Raw genomic sequence first — 23,217 nt, forward strand, 5'->3', positions numbered from 1 at the left:
TCCCCTTGGGGAGCAGTGGGCAGCAGCAGCGCCGCGCCCGGGAATCATTTTGGTGATTTAACCCCCAACTCCAACCCTTTGTTGCTGAGTGCCAAGCAGGGAGGTTATGGGTCCCATTTTTATAGTCTTTGGTATGACTCGGCTGGGATTTGAACTCCAACCTACCGATCTCAGGGCGGACACTCTAACCACTAGTATAGAGACAATTGTCTATTTTTGGTCCGTTTATTTTTATTTTTTTATGCCGACTGATAATTTTTGTTTTTTGTTATACAGATCCGTTTTTTAGATTTAGTTATTGCTCAGTTAAAAATGAAATTCCAGATAAACTGATAGTTCACCATTCATGAAAATGTTTTATTTAATGACCACAACATACTCTTATGTTTTTTTAAACTTGATATATGTGAAAAAGACATTAATAAAAAATAAAAAAATCTAATTAATAAATAAATATATACAAAAAAAAAAATTAACTGCAATTTTGTACTGAAAAGGGGGGATAATACATCGGTCAGATATGAACCACTTAGAAATGTGTAATTTACAAATATTTGCTGCTCCACGAATCATTTTGATTACAAATTATTTATTTTTAAGTGAAGAATAGTTTTCACTGAGGGCCACATCGCAGTTATGTTTGGGCCCCAGAAGGTTGCTTCTAACAGTGTATACTATTATAGCACAATTTGTTTTGTATTTTATGAGTATATATTTTAAAAACTAAAGTGTCAAAAAAATATGGTAAGTTGCAATAATTTCACTTCAAAATGTAGTGTATATTACTGTAAATGGAAAAACAGTACTACTGTTTTTATGGTAAAAAAAGGCAGCTCAGTTGCCAGCATTTTACTGTAAGATTTACATTTGTATTTTTACTGTAAATTTAAAAAATATGCAATTTTACAGTAAAAATTTGGCACCTGAGCTTGTTTTTTTTACCACAAATCAACGACTGTAGATTTTTCGGTGTATTACTGTAAATGCCAAAACGGCACCGCAGTTTATTAGAGTAAAAAAAGTATGTTTTTTTTTCCGTTAAGAGAAAAATGCTGTAAAAACCACAGTAAATTTCAAAATGTTTCCATGAAATCTATTGCTACTTTTACATTGCACAATTTGATGGATAACTTGCTTTGAAATCGTTATTATTACTATTTATTTATATTTCAAAAATGGTTTGAATGCTTGATGATATTTTTTTGCATAATCAGACAATATTCAAGTTAACATAATTTGCGATTACATGGAGTGCATTTTTTTTCCCTCCCAAAATAGAAATAAATAATACATTTAGTAAGAAAAGTTACAGTACTTTATTGATACTTTCCAGGCTTTCGAGGGCCAAATAAAATGAAGTGGCGGGCCACATCTGGCCCCCGGGCCTTGAGTTTGATACCTGTGTGATAGAGGCTGCTGAGACATGTTTTACACTCACTTCTTTAAAAAAAAAAAAAAAAGCCCGCCTCTTGCGACAGCTGCTCGAGTAAAGTAAAAGACAAACACACGGATAGTTCCGGTTATAATTTTCAAATTAAGCACAGAAGGGGGTTGTTTGTTAAATTCCATCTCTGAAATGTTGTACAGGTTATTAAATCGTAATAATGTGGCTAAAAGTAGAATGTTTCAAATTGGAGCTCATTAGCTTGTATGCGTACTGAAGTGGCCACGACAATTAAATAACTTTTATTGCGAAGTAGACCTGTACCGTTTCCGGTAGTGCGTTATTGCAGCTTGGTGGCTGCTGGCGGGGCCGAGCGCTGTTATTGTTGTCTTAGCGGCCATGGAGGAGCTGAGCGCGGTGGGCGAGCAGGTCTTTGACGCCGAATGCATCCTCAACAAGCGTCTCAGGAAGGTTCGGACAACTACTTCCACGAGTTCCGCACAATTTTTTGTCAATCCCGACCCAGGAAAGGTTCATGTTCTCTTGATGTTTTCCCGCAGGGGAAGTTGGAGTTTCTGGTCAAGTGGCGAGGATGGTCGTCCAAGTAAGAATGAAACAATGAAAACAACAACAGCTGCTTTCTTCCTTTTCTTCATCTCCATCTCCTCGCATGTTCTTCAACTCTCACTTTTATGCACAGGCCACGATAAAACACGACGCGAAACTGCTCTATTTACTCTTTTTGGTGGTTTATTTTCATCAACTAACCTCCTTTGTTCACGACTTGTTGAAATAATGAAGTTGGTCTGAAGTCACATGTTAAGCTAGTTTTGGTTTAAACACACACCTGGCTTTAATTTTTTATTTAAATCTACTTTAAACAATGCTACTTGATGTTTAGTTTATAAAGAGTCAGTTACTGAACTTTAATGTTTTTTAAACGTATGTTGCTATTCTTTAAAGGTTTTTTTTATTTTTCTGGGTCATTGTTGGTGTCCATTTTAGTTCACTATTGTTGTTGCTTCACCAGTACACACTGTTGCCTGCCTTCTGTTACACCCCCCCCCATTCTTCGTGTGTGTGTGTGTGTGTGTGTGTGTGTGTGTGTGTGTGTGTGTGTGTGTGTGTGTGTGTGTGTGTGTGTGTGTGTGTGTGTGTGTGTGTGTGTGTTCTTGTATGTCCACCATTCTTGAGACATCAACAATCCATCCATCCATTTTCTACCGCTTGTCCCTTTTGGGGTCGCGGGGGGTAGGGGGTGCTGGAGCCAATCCACTTTATTTATATAGCACATTTAAACAACAAAAATCTTTCCAAAGTGATGCACAAAATATTAAAAACAAGATTCAAATACTATCCTAAGCCCCACCAATAACTGAATAAAAACAAAATAAATCAATATACAAATAAATATGATTAAAAACTATTTTAAAAGGGTAAAACCAATTAAAACAATAAATAGAAACACAAATTTTAAAACACAACTCCTGTAGTGTTAAAAGCCAGAGAATAAAAGTGACAAGGAAAAGTACCTTCCATATGAGGACCAGTGAACAAGTTAGGACATAAATCATGGTCCCAACAAGGAAAACCATTGCATCTTACAGAGCAGTGTTTTTCAACCACTGTCTGGTGTGCCGTGGGAAATTATGCAACGTCAAACCATACATTTTCTACCGCTTGTCCCTCTCGGGGTCGCAAGTCAATAATTATAATGTGCCTGTGATTAGTGTCTGTGCTGTGTAAAACTCTGCAGGGTAACCACGTAATACTCCATGTCAGTAGGTGGCAGCAGGTAGTTAATTGGGCGAGACGAGGATGGTTTGTAATGGACCACAATGGAAACAAGCCTTTTGGCTTTTTGTGCCGTCCATTTGCCTTTTTAAAGCATTACATGGATTCAATTATTTAAGATGTCAATAAACTTCTCAATCAATCAATCCCAATATGCAGACCACAGCGGGAGGCAGTGTGCAGGTAAAAAGGTATGTAATGCTTAAACCAAAAGAGAAAGGAAAAGGCAATGGCTATGCAAAACTGAACTGGCTACAAAGTAAACAGAATGCTGGAGGACAGCAAAAACTTACGGCGTCCACAAAGTACATCCGTACATGACATGACAATCAACAATGTCCACACAAAGAAGGATAGCAACAACGTGAATAGCCTTGCTTGCTAACACAAAGCAGGTGCGTGGAATAGCGCTCAAAGGAAGACATGACACTGCTACAGGGAAACGCCAACAAAACAGAAAGGGCCACCAAAATAACAGCGCAAGACAAGAACTAAAGCACTACACACAGGAAAACACCAACAAACTCAAAATGAGGCACGACGACCTGGTGGAGTTCTGCTTGTGGTGTGCCTCTGGATTTTTTCATGAAAAAAATGTGCCTTGCCTCAAAAATGGTTGAAAAACACTAATGGAGAATGTCTCATTAGCACCCCTGGTGGTGAAACCTATCAAAATGAGTGCGGTCCCAAAAATGAAGGATTTTTCAAATTGACTGTGTGTCGGTTTTAAATGTGCTCCCCCTCTGGTCAACATATGAAACAACAAGTGTGTGGAAAAATTTGAAGCGCTCCCCCTCTGGCCATCATATGTAATAACAAGTGTGCGTAAGAAATTGAAATGTGCCCCCTTTGGCCAAAATTAATAAAAAATGAATAAATATGTAGATAGAGACATACTGTCATAACTTGAAGTAAATAAGGAAGATAAACAACCAATTACAAACAAAATATTCAAAAAAGAAAGAATTACTAAAAGCAGTCTTTTTTCCACAATGTCGACTTTTTTCTTATAAAATTGGAAACAAATTTCTCAAATTCTTTCTGTTTCTGGAATATTGCATTATTTTCTTATAAAATTATTACTTTTGTATGTAAAAGTATTACTTTTACTGCAAAATGGTGACATTTGTCATATAAAATTCTGACTTTTATCACAATATTGCCTATTTTTTTGTGGTTCTTGTAAAAACTGATATTTTTTGAGTAAAATGATGAGTGTCATAATTTTGCCAAGTAAAATTCAGATTATTATTATAATATTGCCAAATTGTTAAAGTTTTCTTATAAAATTGTGACTTGTCAAGTAAGATTACGACTTTTCATAAAATTGCCAAAATTTCAAGCTTTTCTTGTAAAATGGTGTCTGTTATTGAGTAAAATTCCAACTTTTATCATAATATTGCACAAATGTTCAGTTTTTCTTGTAAAATGATGACTTATCATAATACTGCCAAAATTCTATGTTTTTCTGGTGAAATTGTGACCTTTTTCTTTTGAAATTCCAACTCCTTTTTCAGAACAAGCTTTTTTATGTTTGCATAGTATGTATATATTATTAATGTTGTAAATACACATCTTTATATATCTAGAAGAAGGTCCTAATGAGGTAGGCATTTTTCCGAGGTCTCAAGAAGGTAACAAATACAAGAGTGTGTGTGTGTGTGTGTGTGTGTGTGTGTGTGTGTGTGTGTGTGTGTGTGTGTGTGTGTGTGTGTGTGTGTGTGTGTGTGTGTGTGTGTGTGTGTGTGTGTGTGTGTGTGTGTAAAGAAGGGTGGGGGGTTGACGGCCCCAGCTTAGAATGTGCTGCTGAACAGACCTGTTACACATGTAGGACGTCCACAGGCTAATATTTACGATACAGATAAACTCGGACGTCAATCACATGACCAGAAAATCAACAAAGGGCGGGTGTCCAAACTTCATGACTGGTTTACTTCCGGGACCACCTCCTTAGAGTTTTGTAATCAATCAGAAGCAGTGTTGGCGCTAGAAATTTTCAAAATGGGGTCCTAGGGACCCCATCAAGTCATAAAAATGGGGTCCCACAGTAAATTTTTGGGGTCCCACTTTTTTGTAACCGTTTTGAAAACAAATGATAAATGTATGCATTATCCTATTATATCTCACATTCTATATTGTGTTTTGGAAAAAGGTTGTCATAAACGTTAATTCATTAAAAAAATAATACAAAAGAAAACCAATTTTTATGCATGCATAAATGTTTTCTGTTATAAACATTCATTCACTTTCTTCTTTCCTTCATGGATCTAAACTTTACCGCTGCCTGTAGTTTTTTGTATATTTTTATTTAATTAGTTGTAGGTGTATTTATTTCAGTATAAAAGTGTAAAACGTTTTTTGCTTCGGTCATGAAATGATGATAATGGTGTGCCAGGGCATACAAGCATTATTTATTTAACGCTTAAATCTCTAGAGTCTACATCAACTTCAGATCTATCCGTCAATGCCAAGTTGTTTTTTTTATGTTGTTTGTTTTCTGCCCTTTTTGTCAAAGAAAACTGTTTTTTTATGGCAAACACACAAAATATGAAAAATGTTGCACAAAAAATATTTTTTAAAGTGGAATATTTGAGGTGAAGTAATCGGAGCCTTGGATAGGTTAATAATTCTTAAAAACATTGATTTTGATTCAATATTATGTTTTGAGCAATGACAGTTTTAAGGGAAAAAAAACCAGCTTTGTTTCATTAGTCAACATTGCAACTTTTTCTAAATTACATTTATCCGGTAATCTTTTTTTATTCCACTTTTATGTTTTTGTTTATTTTTACAGTAATTGTAGAATGTGCCGTAGGCATTTAAAACATTAGCTGCGTGCCGCAAATGGCCTCCGGGCCACACTTGGACACCCCTGCTATAGATAATACAAAATTAAATCTGATAAGTCTATCGATAAAAAGCAGAGCCTGGCGACGCATGCGCGTTTATCAAAACACACAGTCAGCATCTCTGCTTCAGTAAACAATGACGGTGATGACGTCACTGTCAGCGATGGGAGCAACACTTGCTAACTTGTCAGCCACTTCTCCAAGAGACTCCTTTTGAACACTCCTGTACATTAACACTTCAAAAGGCACATATTTTCCCCTTTTGTTGACCTGCAAAGTATGTTTTTGGGGTGGAGGAGTTTGGTCGGGTGCTGGTTCGCTTGAAGCTAACAGCTAGCCTGTCTCCATCCTCGAACGATGTCGAAACAGCGGGAGATAAAAGTGAAGTTTCCATGGACTCACAAAGACTAAAACAAGTAATTTACTGGAGACATGGCACAGGATGAAGTTTAAATGGTTGACTTTACACTCACCTTAGTGTTTACCATGAAGTCTTTCTTTTGGCAGCACCTCGCGATAAAGTTGTCCCAGTGCAAACTGCGGCAGTATTTTTGATTGATAAACCTTTCGGCAAATCAAAATTTACGAAATTGTACCTGAAAGTTAATTACTTTGAAGACGACCAATAAAAACGCGGAGAAGGCAGGGTCGGTAAAAAAAAATTAAAAATCTGTGTTCCAAGGACGCGTGGACTTACGAAAATTTCTGATTTCAGTGCGTAAAAAGACAGAAAAAGTGTGTTAAAGGCAACGGTGAGAAGTATCAAGCAGCTGATGTGCGCCAAAAATTGCAAAGTGTGGAGAGTGTTTTGTATATTGCCCATCATGCATTGTAGTGGACTTATATGAGAGTATTTTTTTAAATTTGCTTAGTTTATTTGGACATGTACAATGCACGGTGGCAGAGGGGTTAGTGCGTCTGCCTCACAATACGAAGGTGCTGAGTAGTCTGGGGTTCAATCCCGGGCTCGGGATCTTTCTGTGTGGAGTTTGCATGTTCTCCCCGTGACTGCGTGGGTTCTCTCCGGGTACTCCGGCTTCCTCCCACCTCCAAAGACATGCACCTGGGGATAGGTTGATTGGCAACACTAAATTGGCCCTAGTGTTTGAATGTGAGTGTGAATGTTGTCTGTCTATCTGTGTTGGCCCTGCGATGAGGTGGCGACTTGTCCAGGGTGTACCCCGCCTTCCGCCCGATTGTAGCTGAGATAGGCTCCAGCGACCCCAAAGGGAATAAGCGGTAGAAAATGGATGGATGGATGTACAATGCACGTTAATCAACATTGCTGTAAATGCGCCAGTTTTAACTAAAAAGCTAGTTTCCGACCGTAATCCCTGGGAAAGCTGTACAGTAGATAGCCTGCAGCTTTCAACATACAATAACAACAGCAATCATTAACAGCCTAATTAAAATAGTAAAACAAGCTGTATATGGTGCTTAGACATTTTTTTTTTATACAGTTCAGTGAGCAGGTTGGGTGTTACGTGCGACCATGTGTGTTGACTTTCTGTGTTGGTTAAAGTTTATTTGCACCAAGTTTGTCTGGACTTGGTCATATACAGTGGAACCTCTATGGCAGGGGTCACCAAGCTACAGACAACTACACACAAAATGAATGAATAAACGACACATTTGAATGCATAGACTTGTTCCGCAAAGAGAGGCATGTTTGGCGCGCTATAAATGTTCGCAAATTGATAAAAAACGTGTTCGTGAATGGAGGTTCCACTCTACATTGATGCTCAAACTACTTCGCAGTCAAACTCATAGTCGTTGACCTAAACTACTAATGTCCACAAGATGGCTGCATGTTCACAGCGATTAGACTGTAAGGTATTTAAAATTTAACTAGAGACACACGGCGGGCCAGACTTCGTATTTAATTGGTGACGTCGCTCTTGGCCTGCCAACTGTAGTTTAGACACCCCTGGCCTAAAAGGACAACATTGCTGATAGAACATGTTATCTTTATAATACACACTGATAGACTTGATGGCATTGAAATCTTTACAGATGAGTGTCGTTACAATCTTGTCCTGTCCAACATGCTGATAGCACGTCAAAGTTAGTACTTATGCACTTCAAAGTTAGTACTTATGCACTTCAAAGTTAGTACTTATGCACTTCAAAGTTAGTACTTATGCGCTTCAAAGTTAGTACTCATTGCCCCGATCATCACGCACATAATAAACCTATCAATTACACAAGGCCAAGTACCAAAAGATTTTAAGATAGCAAGAGTAACTCCCCTCTTTAAAAAAGGAAGCAAATTGGAACCTGGCAACTACCGACCTGTTTCTATTCTCAGTTCCATTTCGAAAGTAATGGAGAAAATAGTTTATGAACAGGTCGATAGTTACCTTGACACTAATAAACTCATGTACAAATTCCAATCCGGCTTCAGAACTAACCACTCCACTGACACATGTCTTCTCTATCTGACCGACCACATCAAACATTAGGTGGACGCGGGCAAATACTGCGGCATGGTCATGCTGGACCTTCAGAAGGCCTTTGACACCGTTAACCACGCTATACTGTTGGATAAGCTCAGAGCAATCGGATTTAACAAAACCTCATGGAGCTGGATGCAATCTTACTTGGAGGGGAGGGAGCAGGTGGTAGAGGTGAACGGCACCGTGTCCCCCCACACCCCTCTCGGTGAGCTGTGGAGTCCTCCAAGGCAGTATATTGGGACCTTTACTGTTCCTAATATACATAAACGACATGTCATCGGCATGCGACTGTGAATTGTTTTTGTTTGCGGATGACTCTGCCCTGCTGGTATCCGGCAAGGACAAGTCACAGGTGGAGAAAATCCTCAGTGCTGAGCTCTGTAGAACTTGCACCTGAATCGCTGACAATAAGCTATCCATACACTTGGGTAAAACAGAATCCATCCTGTTTGGGTCCCACATCAACCTTAAGAAAGTCAATGACTTCACCATAAAAGTGGGTGATATTGTTATCACCAGGAAAGATGAGGTCACCTACCTAGGTTCCATTCTAGAGGCTCACCTTTCCTGTGATAAAATGGCAACCAAGGTAATCAGAAAGGTTAACCAACGAATGAGATTTCTCTACAGAATCTCCTCTCTGGTCAACAAAAGCACCTTGAGGATTCTGGCGGGAACTCTCGTTCAACCCTTTTTCGATTACGCACGCACCTCCTGGTACCCTAGCACCTCCAAAACCCTGAAATCTAAACTCCAAACATCTCAGAACAAGCTAGTCAGGTTACTTCTAGACCTCCACCCCAGATCCCACCTCACTCCTACCCACTTCTCTAAAGTGGGCTGGCTCAAGGTGGAGGACAGAGTTAAACAACTTGCACTGAGCCTAGTCTATAAAATCCACTACACCTCCCTGATACCGAAGTACATGTCAAACTACTTCCTTAACGTAAATAACCGCCATAACCACAACACCAGGGGGAGCTCCACTAACCACGTTAAACCCAGATTCCGAACTAACAAAGGTCTTAACTCATTCTCTTTCTATGCCACATCAATGTGGAATACGCTCCGAACAGGTATAAAAGAAAGGGCATCTCTATCCTCCTTCAAAACCGCAATAAAATTTCACCTCCAGGCAGCTACAACCCTAAACTAACACCCTCCCCGGATTGCTAATAATCAAATGTAAACAATCAAATGCAGATACTTTTTCTTATGCCTTCTGATCTCTCTCTCTCTCTCTCTATGTCCACTACTTGCTGTCCATATCCTACCCCCCCCGCCCCCCTCCACACCCCTGATTGTAAATGATGTAAATAATTCAATGTGATTATCTTGTGTGATGACTGTATTATGATGATAGTATATATGATAGTATATATCTGTATCATGAATCAATTTAAGTGGACCCCGACTTAAACAAGTTGAAAAACGTATTCGGGTGTTACCATTTAGTGGTCAATTGTACGGAATATGTACTTCACTGTGCAACCTACTAATAAAAGTCTCAATCAATCAATACTTCAAACTTAGTACTTATGCACTTCAAACTTAGTAGTTATGCACGTCAAAGTTAGTATTTATCATGTGGTGTCAGGTTGCCTCTTTTTGTATTCAAGTCCTTGTTGTCCCTTCCAGACACAACAGCTGGGAGCCGCAGGAAAACATCCTGGATCCCAGACTACTGGCGGCCTTCAACAAGAAGTGAGTTGCTTTGCATGTTTGTGTCCGTGGAATGTAGGGTTTTCCCCATAGCAGTACCAACATTGTTCAACCCTTTTTCGATTGCGCATGCACCTCCTGGTACCCTAGCACCTCCAAAACCCTCAAATCTAAACTCCAAACATCCCAGAACAAGCTAGTCAGGTTACTTCTAGACCTCCACCCCAGATCCCACCTCACTCCTACCCACTTCTCCAAAGCGGGCTGGCTCAAGGTGGAGGACAGAGTTAAACAACTTGCACTGAGCCTAGTCTATAAAATCCGCTACACCTCCCTGATACCGAAGTACATGTCAAACTACTTCCTTAACGTAAATGACCGCCATAACCACAACACCAGGGGGAGCTCCACTAACCACGTTAAACCCAGATTCCGAACTAACAAAAGGTCTTAACTCATTCTCTTTCTATGCCACATCAATGTGGAATGCGCTCCCAACAGGTATAAAAGAAAGGGCATCTCTATCCTCCTTCAAAACCGCAATAAAAGTTCACCTCCAGGCAGCTACCACCCTAAACTAACACCCTCCCCGGATTGCTGATAATCAAATGTAAACAATCAAATGCAGATACTTTTTCTTATCTCTCTCTCGCTCTCTCTCTCTCTCTCTCTCTCTCTCTCTCTCTCTCTCGTAAATAATTTAATGTGATTATCTTGTGTGATGACTGTATTATGATGATAGTATATATCTGTATCATGAATCAATTTAAGTGGACCCCGACTTAAACAAGTTGAAAAACTTATTTGGGTGTTACCATTTAGTGGTCAATTGTACTTCACTGTGCAACCTACTAATAAAAGTCTCAATCAACCAATCAACATCTATTTTGATAGGTTTTTGAAAATAAAGGGGACCACCAAACAAATGTCATTATTGGCTTAATTTTAGGAGAAAATCTTATGATACATTAAACATGTGTCTTATTGCAATCAATGAAGAATTGTGTCATTAAATAAAATAGTGAATATACTAGACAACTTGTCTTTTAGTAGTAAGCAAACAAAGGCTCCTAATTTGGTTGCTGACATATGCAGCAACATATTTTGTCATTTACCGTTGTATTATTTTGTCAAAATGATGATCTAATGTACTCGCTCATTTACTGGTGATATCGTCTTACTTCCTGTTAACATGTTCTATCTACACTTCTGTTCAAATGTAATAATCACTTATTCTTAGAGGTGGGGAGAAATTTTTAGATACCTCGCATTTCGGACATGGAAGATTATCGAATCAATTAGATAAAGTAATGCCGACAGTACTAAAATTTGGCTGACTGCAGCGAGCCGCCTCACTGAGAGATCCCACCAGCTCCTTTACTATCTGGCACTTATGGTCCAGTTTTGCGCACATTTTCATTAATTTCATAAATGTGGGAATTAATTTAACTGTTTCTTAATCTCAATTATTGTTTTTAAGATGCAAGCGATACACGCTTATTTAGTGGAACGAAAAAAAATGTAATACTGCATCAATATACATCAACTAAAGATGCATCAATAATATATTTTTAATCGAATTGTAGCTCCTGAATCGTAATAAAATTGTGAGGTGCACAAAGATTCCCACCTCCACTTGTTCTTCTGTTGTTTGATACTTTACTTAAGTTTTGGCTTATACTACAAATTTGGGTATGGGTCCAATACCAAGTAGTTACAGGGTCATTATTAAAGTTCACAAGTGTCAAGGGATGTATTTCCTGACCTTTTAACCATTAAAAAATGACAAAACAGTTTGTGATAATAAAAAATATTGACATAATTATTGTAGTATTAACTATACACAGCTCTTTTGTACATGGTATTGTTACAGTCTGTTTTTATAGATCCACCCATTTGTTTACATTCAGGAGTGCTAGCTTGTTGTTAGCGGTTAGCTATTGTATCCTCCTACGGTGTGTAGTGAAGCATGTTAAGCTATTCCTCGGGATAATATTTGTAAGAAACCTACTTTATTTGCTGCCTTGGAGGCGAGGATTAGTGATTAAGAAGTAGCTAAAACACTGTGGAGGGACATTAGCTGCTAGCTAGCTATGTTTTAAAGCGCCACATTCATCTTTATCGTTAGTTTTGAACCCAAAATATGTCCATTCTCCCCCTTCTGTCTCCACACTGTGTGCGTGTGTGTGTGTGTGTGTGCTCACATATTACAAGCAATGTCACCACATCACACCAACATGTCCATGGAAGAAGAAAAAAAAGTTTTTTATCAAAGGCAGTACTGTACCTTTTTTAATTCGTTAGTACTGCGGTACTTTATTAGTACTGGTACACCATACAACCCTAGTAAAAAAAATTGTATTTCTGTTTGAATGAGACATCTTACAATTTTTGTGTCCCAGAGAACAAGAGAAGGAGCTTCTGATACGTAAGCGAGGGAAAAGGCCGAGAGGACGACCGCGGAAAGTTCCGGTGAGTGGAAAGTAAACAACCTTTCTTTAGTTAGTTTGGATACTACTTGAAGTTTTTCGTTTAGGTTCTTTTGGGTGTGGAGAGGCAGAAGCACACACAGCGTAGCGTAACTTGAGCGCTCCTCCAGTTACATTTTAGGTGTGCACGTGTGGTAAGGCGGTTCAGGGGGCTGATAATCAATACATGCACACAGACCCAGTAAAGCAGATTGTAACGTTTGACAAACTTTCATTAAAAAAAGCAATAGAAATAATCCACCGTCAAAATAGTGACGTGTCATTTATTTAATGAATGCGATAGTCCTGTGCAGGCAATACAGAAAACAGATGATAAATTATGAGCATGTAGATACAGAAGTGACATGCTGTCATGTAAATAAGACTTCATTTAAAGGAGAATTTTGCCTATCATTCACAATCCTTATGTAAGTAAGAAAAGAGCACAAGTTCTTTTTTTATGCATTCTAAGTAGCAAACATGTGGTTAAGAGGTGGCTAACAATTTGATCTATAAAGCCATAAAGCTCTCTAAAAACATAAAAAAACGACAACAATGCTCCATTTACATCTCGTGACCTGAATATTAACAAAGTATTAGCAATATTGTTAATAAAAGCGACACCGTGGTCACAGAGAGTAAACTGCTGCTATATTGACATACCAAGCTGCTACATCGCCTCTGAGTTGGTAAAAGTTAATTCTAGATTATAAATCATGCCTCTCACCTGGATAGTAGAAGGTTGTGGACATAAACCGAGAAGTTGGTCAACATTTATATTTAGTTTAAATCCGAAGACATCACGAAGAAGGCTAGATAATATACTTGTTGCTTACCTGAGGATTATGATGTTCATCCAAATGGGGAACAAAAGTCTTGTGCTGAAAGATATAAACATCCCATCCGTCGGAGAGTCAGAGTAGGATAAATAACTAAAATAAATGTGGCAATGCTGAAAATGAGCAAAATATGTAAATATTCAATGTATTATTATTTTGTCTGTTACTATATAACATATATACTTGTAGCATGTATATGAAACAATGGTGGAGGTGTTCTGATGTTTTGTAGGGTGCTTTATAGGCAGAATAGGTTGACATTGTTAGCTGACTTTTGCTAGTGTTTATATATGATTTACAATATATAAAAAAAAAAATGCTGGTCTAAGTAGTGAAGTGACGACACAGTAATCCTGCCTCCCAACCCCTGAAGCTAATAAAGTTAGTGCGAAGGAGAAGGCGTGCATGACCGAATCAAAGAAATAAGCCTTTAAAAATATTTCGCACCAGTTAGCTGACCCGCAGAGTCAGCCCGACCGCAGCACTGTCAGTCCGCATCACATGAAGCTGCAGCCAGCCTCCGCAGCATGCAGTCACAAACATCCACACCGAGGACATTTATACATGAAAATATGGAGAAGCTACAGATGCCATTTGACGTGTTTCAGTTTGTTCGGCCTTTTGACGACAAACTGGACGATCATACATACAGTACTTGTTGTCAACTCTGACGTCTCAGGTCTGTGACTTAAAGGCGTTCGTGTGCAACATGGACAACAACAACAACAACTCCTACTGTTACACAACACAAAAACAGCACACCTACAAAAGTATACTCCCCAAGATTACATTTCATAAAACTATCGTAGTTGTTTGAAAAGCAATACATATAGTATGAACAGTATGTCCAGCACCCCCCGCGACCCCGAAAGGGACAAGCGGTAGAAAATGGATGGGTGTAGTATGTCTTAGCTAAAAGTTAGTTTTTCTTAATTAAATCATTACATTTCAATTATTCTAATAGCCAATGATTGTGTTTTGAATTACGAGTTTGATCGTACAACCACTTGAGATCGTAAGTTGAGGTACTACTGTCTGGACCTGTTCTTTATGAAACTACAGTATGAGCTTAATTGGCCCATAGCTCAAAACACTCGTATGTCAAATCAATGTCAACCATTGAAATTAAATTATTAAATTCCCCATTAAAAGAGCACAATTATAACATGGAACTGTAAAAACAGTACTACAAACAACTACAGTAGTTTGATGAAGTAATGTAGTAATAATGTACAGAATTTTGCTTGGACAGTGGACTTGTGTGGGCTTTTCCTTCCAGCTGCTTTTCCGCCTTGTAACAACAGGAACTGTTATCGTTGTTTATGTACGAACGTCTTGAGTGACGGACAGGAGCTCAGAGTTAACAGCAGGCAATATTTATGTTTGTGTACTAAAAGAAATGCTGGATCGTCCGGTTTGTAAAGTCAGGACACGGAACAAGCTAAAACACATAAAACGCACCATCAGCAGCTTTTCCATATTTTCATGGATACATGTTATGGCACAGATGCTGTATCTTGCTTCGCTGTGGTGCAGACGTCTCACCTGGTCAGCGACACATGTTTTTAATGGTTTGTTTTTCTGATCCGGTGGGTGTCGTCCACTTCTTCTCTGCGCTCCCCTTGGCACTTACTTTCTCAGTTACCGTGATTGTAGGGTACGATTGTGTCGATCTCTGGCGGTGGACAATCACTACTTCAACCAGCGACAGGGAAGTCTGTAACTTCTTATTTATGCCTGCAACTTAAAGCGGTGGGACAGTTTGTATCTCAATATACTTGTAAGTTGAGGTACACTGTATACATAAGTAAAACTTTGACATTCAGTTGAACTGACTTTCTTCCTTAGTATAAGAGCAGGAGAAACACTGATTTGAATCTTTGTCTTTCCCTAAGGAGAATGTTTCTGAAGCTGTCAAGTCCAACAGCTCCTCATCAGGCTCATCGTCCTCGTCCTCAGATTCCTCTTCTTCTGGATCATCCTCTACCTCCTCTTCCTCTGAGGACGACGATGATGACGGAGATGAGGACAGTCACAGCAAGCAGGCGAACGCAGTTCTGAACACACGAGACCTCCACCCCGTCCCTCAGAAGAAAGCGCAGATTGTTGTCGCCAAACAGGAGCCCCCCAAGAAACGAGGTCGTAAAACGGTCCCCACAGAAGTGAAGGAATACCGTCAAGGAAAAGTCGCTCAGAAGGCGTCCAGAGTTGATCTTCCAGGATCTATCAAGAAGCCTGTTCACCTGGCCAGCTTCACCTTCATGGGCTTCAACAGGGGATCGTCCAGGGAGGATGTGGTTGCTCAAAATCGAGGCCCTCCTGGCCAGGGGGAGGCTTCTAGAAACCCGATGAGCCCTGTGGCATCCAGCAGATCTGTCCCACATTCCCCAATCTCTCTGAATAAATCCAGCCCCAGTGAGGGGAAACTGTCCGTCTCCAGTCTGGACTTGTTCAAATCAAGAGGAGTAGCAGCTTTGAACTTAAACACATCCAGACAGCATGTTCTAAGATCTCCTCAGCACACGCTGAACTCCACCAGCGGGCAAAAGGCTCATGTGTTGCAGAGAATATCCAATGCTAAAGCTATGGCCTCCCAGCAGTCAAATAACACATTAAGCAATCAAAGTATTCATCCTGTAAACCTCCACAACAAAGTCATGAAAACCAATCAATCACCAGGAAATGGTTCCGGTCAGAGAAATGCAGCAAGTCCGGCACACAAGGTTTCTCACAACCAAAACCAAGAATATAAGACCCCTCAGAGTCCAGCTACCCCTGGAGGACCCCGGAAGAACCAGTCAGCTGTTGAAAAGGTCAAAGAAGCAGAGGTTCAAACCACCCGAGGTAAACTGGAGAAAGGCGGAGTCCAAAGGTCTGAGACCTCCAAAGACAGCAAGAAAGCCAAGACGAGCGAGATGAGCACAGGAGAGGACGAGAGCAGCTCAGACTCTGATCAGGACTCTTCAGACGCTGGTCAAGATGACTTAGCGGCAGTTCAGAACCAAGAATGGAAGCCCACCCGCAGTCTGATAGAACATGTTTTTGTCACGGACGTTACCGCTAATCTGGTCACCGTCACAGTGAAGGAGTCTCCAACTAGTGTGGGCTTCTTCAGCATCCGAAACTACTGACAGAACTTGACCATCACGTCAGGAACGTTGATTTTTGTAGTAATTTATTGACTTGCGTTATTTGAACACAGTTGGATAAAAAGGGTTGACACCATGCCGGAACACTTCAAGACCAAGAAACTGATTTTGGTCTCCTGATGAGCTGAAACTTGATCTCCTTGAATAGAAATTGTTGAAAGAACGAGAAGGTTTTTCCTTTTTTTGCAACTTCCCAGTTTTCATATGAAATGTATTCTGGAAAACATCTCAGCAGCTTAAAAGTTGACACAGGAGACCACATGATTGGGTTTTTCTATTTAGTTGATCAATCAATGGTTCATGTAAATCACCTTGCAACTAAGACGTTTATAGTGTATTTTTGTATTAGCTACCTCTGTTTTCTACAAATCCTGCTCAAGGTGTAGGACCCTTGTCTTACTGCTGACACCCCAAAACACCATTTGTCCTAACAGGCTGAACAAAGCATGCTGAGACAGATGCAGAGTCTCTCTGTCTTGATAAGACTCCTCCACTGTCAGACTCCCACATACAAGTGTTCCTATGTTCCCACAGCAGGACGAACACCTGACCAGGTTCTGTTGGCCAGGTCCCGTGAGAGCAACTGGGTGTGGACTGTGAGACAATTAAAGCACCAGATGTCTCTGAGCCACTTTTGTTGTTTTGTCAGCTGCTGACGTCTCTTTGACATCTTCTCCCGCACCACTTCCAACTGACCACGTAACACAAAAGACGTCGCAACAATGTGCGCCACTTTCCGCTCTCCTGAGAGCTTCCAGCAACAAAGCTCTTCCTCTGAACTCTGCGGACTAATCCGGCGCCTTAGCACTGTGCGTTTCTCTCAGACCAACACAAAGACAGACGAGTCCAGGTTGTCCAGGATTATGGAAGCCCTTGGGAGGAGCTCGGAGACGCTTGTTGGATTTATGAAGGACTGGACTAACACTGCAAGCCTTACTCAAACTGGAAGTCAAAGTTGTTTTTTGTTGGGTTTTCAAAACGTCATTTAATGTTTTGTGTAGGGGTGTCCCGATCTAATATCTATACCGGATAGGATATAGATATTTGAAATAGATGTTAAGTCAAATAGCTGCAAAAAAAGTATGGGATGATAGAGGTTTGCGTGTAAAATGTGTGATATCATTTGCGATACAAGCAGTTCTACAGAATGTTTACTTGTGTGTGATATCATGTGCGATACAAGCAGGTCTACAGCATGTTTATTTGTGCAAAGCTGGACGGCCAGTTAACATCTACATGTCCCCCAATAAGCACACAATTTATTCTATCTTACTAAAGTAATTGACAAAAAGGTAAACATGCTAGGCTATAGGCTAGTAGGAGCTCGCAGCTACACAACAGCTAAGCACACAAGCTAGACATGCGTAATAATCATTGAACAATATTGCAGTGTAAAACAGCGCATTTGTCAACATAAACAAGTTACAAATAATTATAGTTGCATGTTACTTACACATACAAAGTCTCCAAGGCAGTTTAGTATTAGAAAGTATCCAGTAACACATGTGTCAGCATCATTCAACATATGGTGCATTACCCTGACCTCGGCGGTCGAAGGTCGGAGCTGGGAATGACGTCACAGCCGAGTTGTGAGGGTTCCAGTTACAAGGTCTTGAATCAAGATGGCCACAACCATTGAATATAAACAACTTATTGGGAAATATGCACTCTTATTACAAAGTTCAAACATGGTGGATCAAGAGTAAACAATGCTAGCAATGTAAAACGTATATACCACATGAAATAAATGTAGTTTGCACTACAGTAACATTACAACATGTAAAGGTCCAACTAAGTATGGGCGGTATACCGGTATTACAGTTACTTCCAGTGTATTTCTAGAAAGAGATATATATTTGAGACAATACCACCATACCGGTATCTTTACATGTGCTTTTTGTGGTCGATGCAGTGCGCCGCCGCTCCTCTTTATTAACCATAGTTAACACAAGCCGGTGTAACGATTCGACAGAACAGAACCGCCATCAGAGCTGACAAACCTCCGCTGCTAACTGCTAAAGCTAACAAAAACAGTTCAGCCGAAACTCTGCTGAAGTCACGCGTCGCTTGGCAACAGACCCCACCTTTTAAAGGCGCACACACACACACACAAACACACCAACTCTCAACTGCATGTGACATCTATTTAAAAGGTGTTTTTTTACGCAACACATTAATTACATTTATCAAAGAGTAATTCTAATAGTAAATAAATTACTTTTTTGGTTAAGCAACAAGTAACTAATTTTTAGAACACTGGTGATGTGGTGTTGAGTTTAAACTCAACACTTTGCAAGTTTTGTTTAAAACACCGAAGTATATCGTATATCGGGATACTGCCTAAAAATACCGGGATATCAGTTGTGGTCCTTATCGCCCAGTATATGACTGACTTAGTGCGACAAAAACTAATCACAATGGCTAAAAACTGATGTTACAGAGAGGTATATTATTGTTCACATCCAGACGCGGTAATGCACCATCACCGCGTCATGGGCTCATTTCATTAAATTATCGTGGCCACTAGGTTTCGCCAAAGGAATTACCAAGCCACTTCAACTTAAAGACACCATAAATCTATTCCAGACATTTTTCATACCTACCATTGTTCTGAGTAATTCCACTTAATCAAGCATTTTTAACTTTCCACACGACAAAATAAACGTATTTACTGTACTCTGATTGGTGCTGACATATCAGATCAATATCGGTGTTATATCGGTAGTGAAGAAGATGTATCGGGACACTCCTAGTTCTGTGGACTAATCAATGTCATCAAGTGTGGGACCAACATTCTTATTTTGCTGAAAAGATGCTAGAATAAACGTGTTATTTTGGTTTTGTACAAAGAATCATCTCTGCAGAGTTATTATTATAAAATTACTATTTACTTTGCTTTGTCAGACGCAGTAAAAGACTCCACTATCAACTGTGAGGAACATGTGCCGCAGTGCCCACATGGTCTTTGGTACAATAATCACAAAGGTGAAGAACATGAGACGCAGGACAAGAATGCGATCGCTCCACACAGGTGCTGATGATAAGTGACACAAGCCATCATAAGAAATGACTACAAAGACTTGAAATAATGAATCCAACCCACAGCGAGTGAGTACGACCTTAATCATTTGTACACCTTTCATAAATATCACTTATATTTGATATATATTATTTCGCATCCTTGTTAAACCTGTTGGCGTGGACAGAGCTAGGAACAGCATTAACCAGCTGCAGCCATTTAATGGTAATTAGGCGCACTGGTTTTTGGCTCCGCCCACACCCTTAGTTAGACCAATAGTCAGCAAGAACATACAAGCACAAAGAATATTGACATCCAGTGGAGGAGCGCTCTCACCACCAGATGGTGCTGTTGTACTCCAAGTTGCTATCAAGGTGATCTATGCATCATGTGATTCACCCCTGAGGTCATCCATCAGGGTTGATTATTGATTCTATTGAGCAATTTTCTCCACGTCAATGTGCTGAAACATTTCATGTTAGTAGAAGACAACATTAGCCGCTTAAATGTGATTCTACGTGTTTGAGACATTTCCATTTGGACAATTTTACATGCGTCACTCGCTCACTTTTACATTGAAAGTCATCTCTTTTTGTTGGCGATACAGGAATTTTAAAATAAAATATATTTCAGTGTAGTTACAAGTGATCCCGATGTAAGGTAAACAAATCTATCATTCATAGCGATGTAATTCTCCAAAAATACATTCGAGTAAAGTGTGACACACACACATTCTTGTATATACGTGTATTTGTTACCTTCTTGAGACCTCTGAATAATGCCTACCTCTTTAGGACCACCCTTTCTAGATATATAAAGATTTCTATTTACAACATTAATAATATATACATACTATGCAAATATAAAAAAGGCACGCTTTAAGTAAAAAAAAATGTTTTTGAATTTTTTGTTTGTAATTGGTTTTTAATCTTTATTTACTTCGTTATTACAATGTCTCTATATACCGTACATATTTATTTATTTTTTTAAATACATTTTGGCCAAAGGGGGCACATTTCAATTTCTTACACACACTTGTTATTACATATGTTGGCCAGAAGGGGAGCACTACAAATTTTTACACACACTTATTTCATATATGTTGACCAGAGGTCGAGCACTTTTAAAACCGACAGTCAATTTGAAAAATCCCTCATTTTTGGGACCACCCTAATTTTGATAGATTTCACCACCAGGGGTCCAAATGAAATCTCTATTTTTTGTAATGTGCTTAGGGCCGATGACAAACGAATCATGGACCACAGATGGCCCCTGTGCCACACTTTGGGAAACCCAGCTGTAGAAGCTAACTGTTAATGGACACCATAGTCTTAGTACCGTAGTGTATTTGTTCATCCTATGGTACGCGGGTTGTCTTACATCAGCACTGTAGGCCGTAAAATCAGCTGTTCACCTGGTGGGTTTTTTCGGGGATGAATGGGGAACTCCTTCTTTAGCTGCCATCTTATTTGATCTTATATTGCTGCCTTTGCACCTTGTATGCACATTCAATCAACAAAAAATCCTGACTTTGGAACAATGTTCACGGACTATAGTATTTGGCTCTCTATTAGATGCAATGGTTTTCCATATTGGGACCATGATTTATGTCCTAACTTGTTCACACCTCCTCATATGGAAGGTACTTTTCCTTGTTGATGTCTCAAGAAGGGTAGAAATACAAGAACACACACACACACACACATTTTGATGCTGTGCATGACAGATCTCACATTTATGTGAGTATTGACAACTAGTCTGGGTTAAATTGTAATTATTGTTCACACTACTTGTGGGGGATTGAAGGATTTTAATATTTTGAATGCCAACTACACATTTGACTAGCATACACATACTGTACATCTAATGAAATGTTACATTGATATATATTCCCATGCATGCTAACTATAGTTATTATAGTATATCATTATGTATTTCCGGTAAAAAACAGGTGATAAACTCAAGGCCCTGGGGCCTTATCTGGCCTGCCACATCGTTTTATGTGGAAATATGCCTCAATAAAGTACTTTATCTTTCTTACCAAACATATTTTAACAGACATTTGCATGTATAGCATTGCCATACAATTGCATATCTTTTAAACTTGAGAATTATCTGACCCGCATTGGATGAAAAAATTACAGTAAGATTTTTTTTAAATAAAAGCAAAACATGTTAATGTTAATGAGATAAAAGCTGACAATTTAATATTAATAAGTCAGGGGTCTCCAAACTATTTCCAACCAGGGTCTCATACTGAAAAGTCAAAGCATTTTGAAATTGTTTTATTTTGTCTAAAACTATAACATAAAAACAGACATTCAAGATTAAAGTTAGGGTCCGCTTTGGGTTGTAAGTCATAAAGTGTTTATTATAAGTTATTAGTATCAGAATTAAATTTTTTCTCATTACATTAGATTTTTTTGCCCTTTTATTTTAAAAACATTTTTACTGTTCTTTTACCCCTGTAATAATTAATAATAGTACACGTTGTCACCTAAAGCTAACAAAACGTTTTGTTTTTAAATATTTCGGTATATCTGTTTTTAGCATTTCTTTTTACAAAATAAAAATATATCAAAATCATACTTTGACTTCGGGCCTTGGTGAAACAGTTTGCACTCCCCGATATTAACATAAATTCCAAACATTTTTTGTTAGAATAAAATGCTTGTGCATACGTTATCCATCAATTTCTACATAAAAAAATAATAATGAAATGTACAAGGAATTGTGTAATTACATCATGAGGAGATTATATGCGCCTAGAAATTCTGTCCATAAAGGTTATGAACAGAATTGGTGACAAAGGGCAGCCTTGGCGGAGTCCAACCCTCTCTGGAAACGGGTGCGACTTACTGCCGGCAATGCGGACCAAGCTCTGACACTGATCATACGGGGAGCAAACCGCCACAATCAGACGGTCTGATACCCCATACTCTGAGGACTCCCCACAGGACTTCCCGAGGGACACGGTCGAAGGCCTTCTCCAAGTCCACAAAGCACATGTAGACTGGTTGGACAAACTCCCATGCACCCTCAAGAACCCTGCCAAGAGTATAGAGCTGGTCCACAGTTCCACGACCAGGACGAAAACCACACTGCTCCTCCTAAATCCGAGGTTCGACTATTGGTGTAGCCTCATTTCCAGTACACCTGAATAGACCTTACCGGGAAGGCTGAGGAGTGTGATCCCACGATAGTTAGAACACACCCTTCAGTTTCCCTTCTTAAAAGAGAGGAACCACCACCCCGGTCTGCCAATCCCGATGTCCACGCAATGTTGCAGAGTCTTGTCAACCAAGACAGCCCTAAGCATCCAGAGCCTTAAGGAACTACGGGCCGATCTCATCCACCCTGCCCTGCCACCAAGGAGGGGTTTTTTTTAACTATCTCGGCAACCTCAACCTCAGAAATAGGAGAGCCCACCACAGGTTCCCCAGGCACTGCTTCCTTATACGCTGACGTGTAGGTGAGATTGAGGAGGTCTTCGATGTATTCCCTCCACTGATCTACAACATCCTGAGTCGAGGTCAGCAGCACACCATTCCCACCATACACAGTGTTGACAGTGCACTGCTTCCCCCTCCTGAGGCG

The 23,217-nt window shown here is 39.6% G+C and overlaps 1 protein-coding gene across 2 annotated transcripts; it reads left to right on the forward strand.

Moving 5' to 3' along the window:
• Positions 1-1,722: 1,722 nt before the first annotated feature.
• On the forward strand, positions 1,723-19,453 carry cbx2 (chromobox homolog 2 (Drosophila Pc class)). 2 transcript variants are annotated; one of them, XM_062050320.1, is made up of 5 exons: positions 1,723-1,855; positions 1,945-1,988; positions 10,122-10,187; positions 12,548-12,617; positions 15,351-19,453. In XM_062050320.1, the coding sequence occupies exons 1-5, from the start codon at positions 1,784-1,786 to the stop codon at positions 16,581-16,583; spliced, it is 1,485 nt and encodes a 494-aa protein (XP_061906304.1). In that variant the 5' UTR covers positions 1,723-1,783; the 3' UTR covers positions 16,584-19,453. The 2 variants fall into 2 exon arrangements, with proteins under 2 accessions (XP_061906304.1, XP_061906303.1); XM_062050319.1 differs by having other exon boundaries at positions 1,725-1,855; positions 15,348-19,453.
• Positions 19,454-23,217: the final 3,764 nt, after the last annotated feature.

Source organism: Entelurus aequoreus, linkage group LG06, assembly GCF_033978785.1.
Source record: "Entelurus aequoreus isolate RoL-2023_Sb linkage group LG06, RoL_Eaeq_v1.1, whole genome shotgun sequence".
In the NCBI taxonomy this organism is placed as follows: domain Eukaryota; kingdom Metazoa; phylum Chordata; class Actinopteri; order Syngnathiformes; family Syngnathidae; genus Entelurus; species Entelurus aequoreus.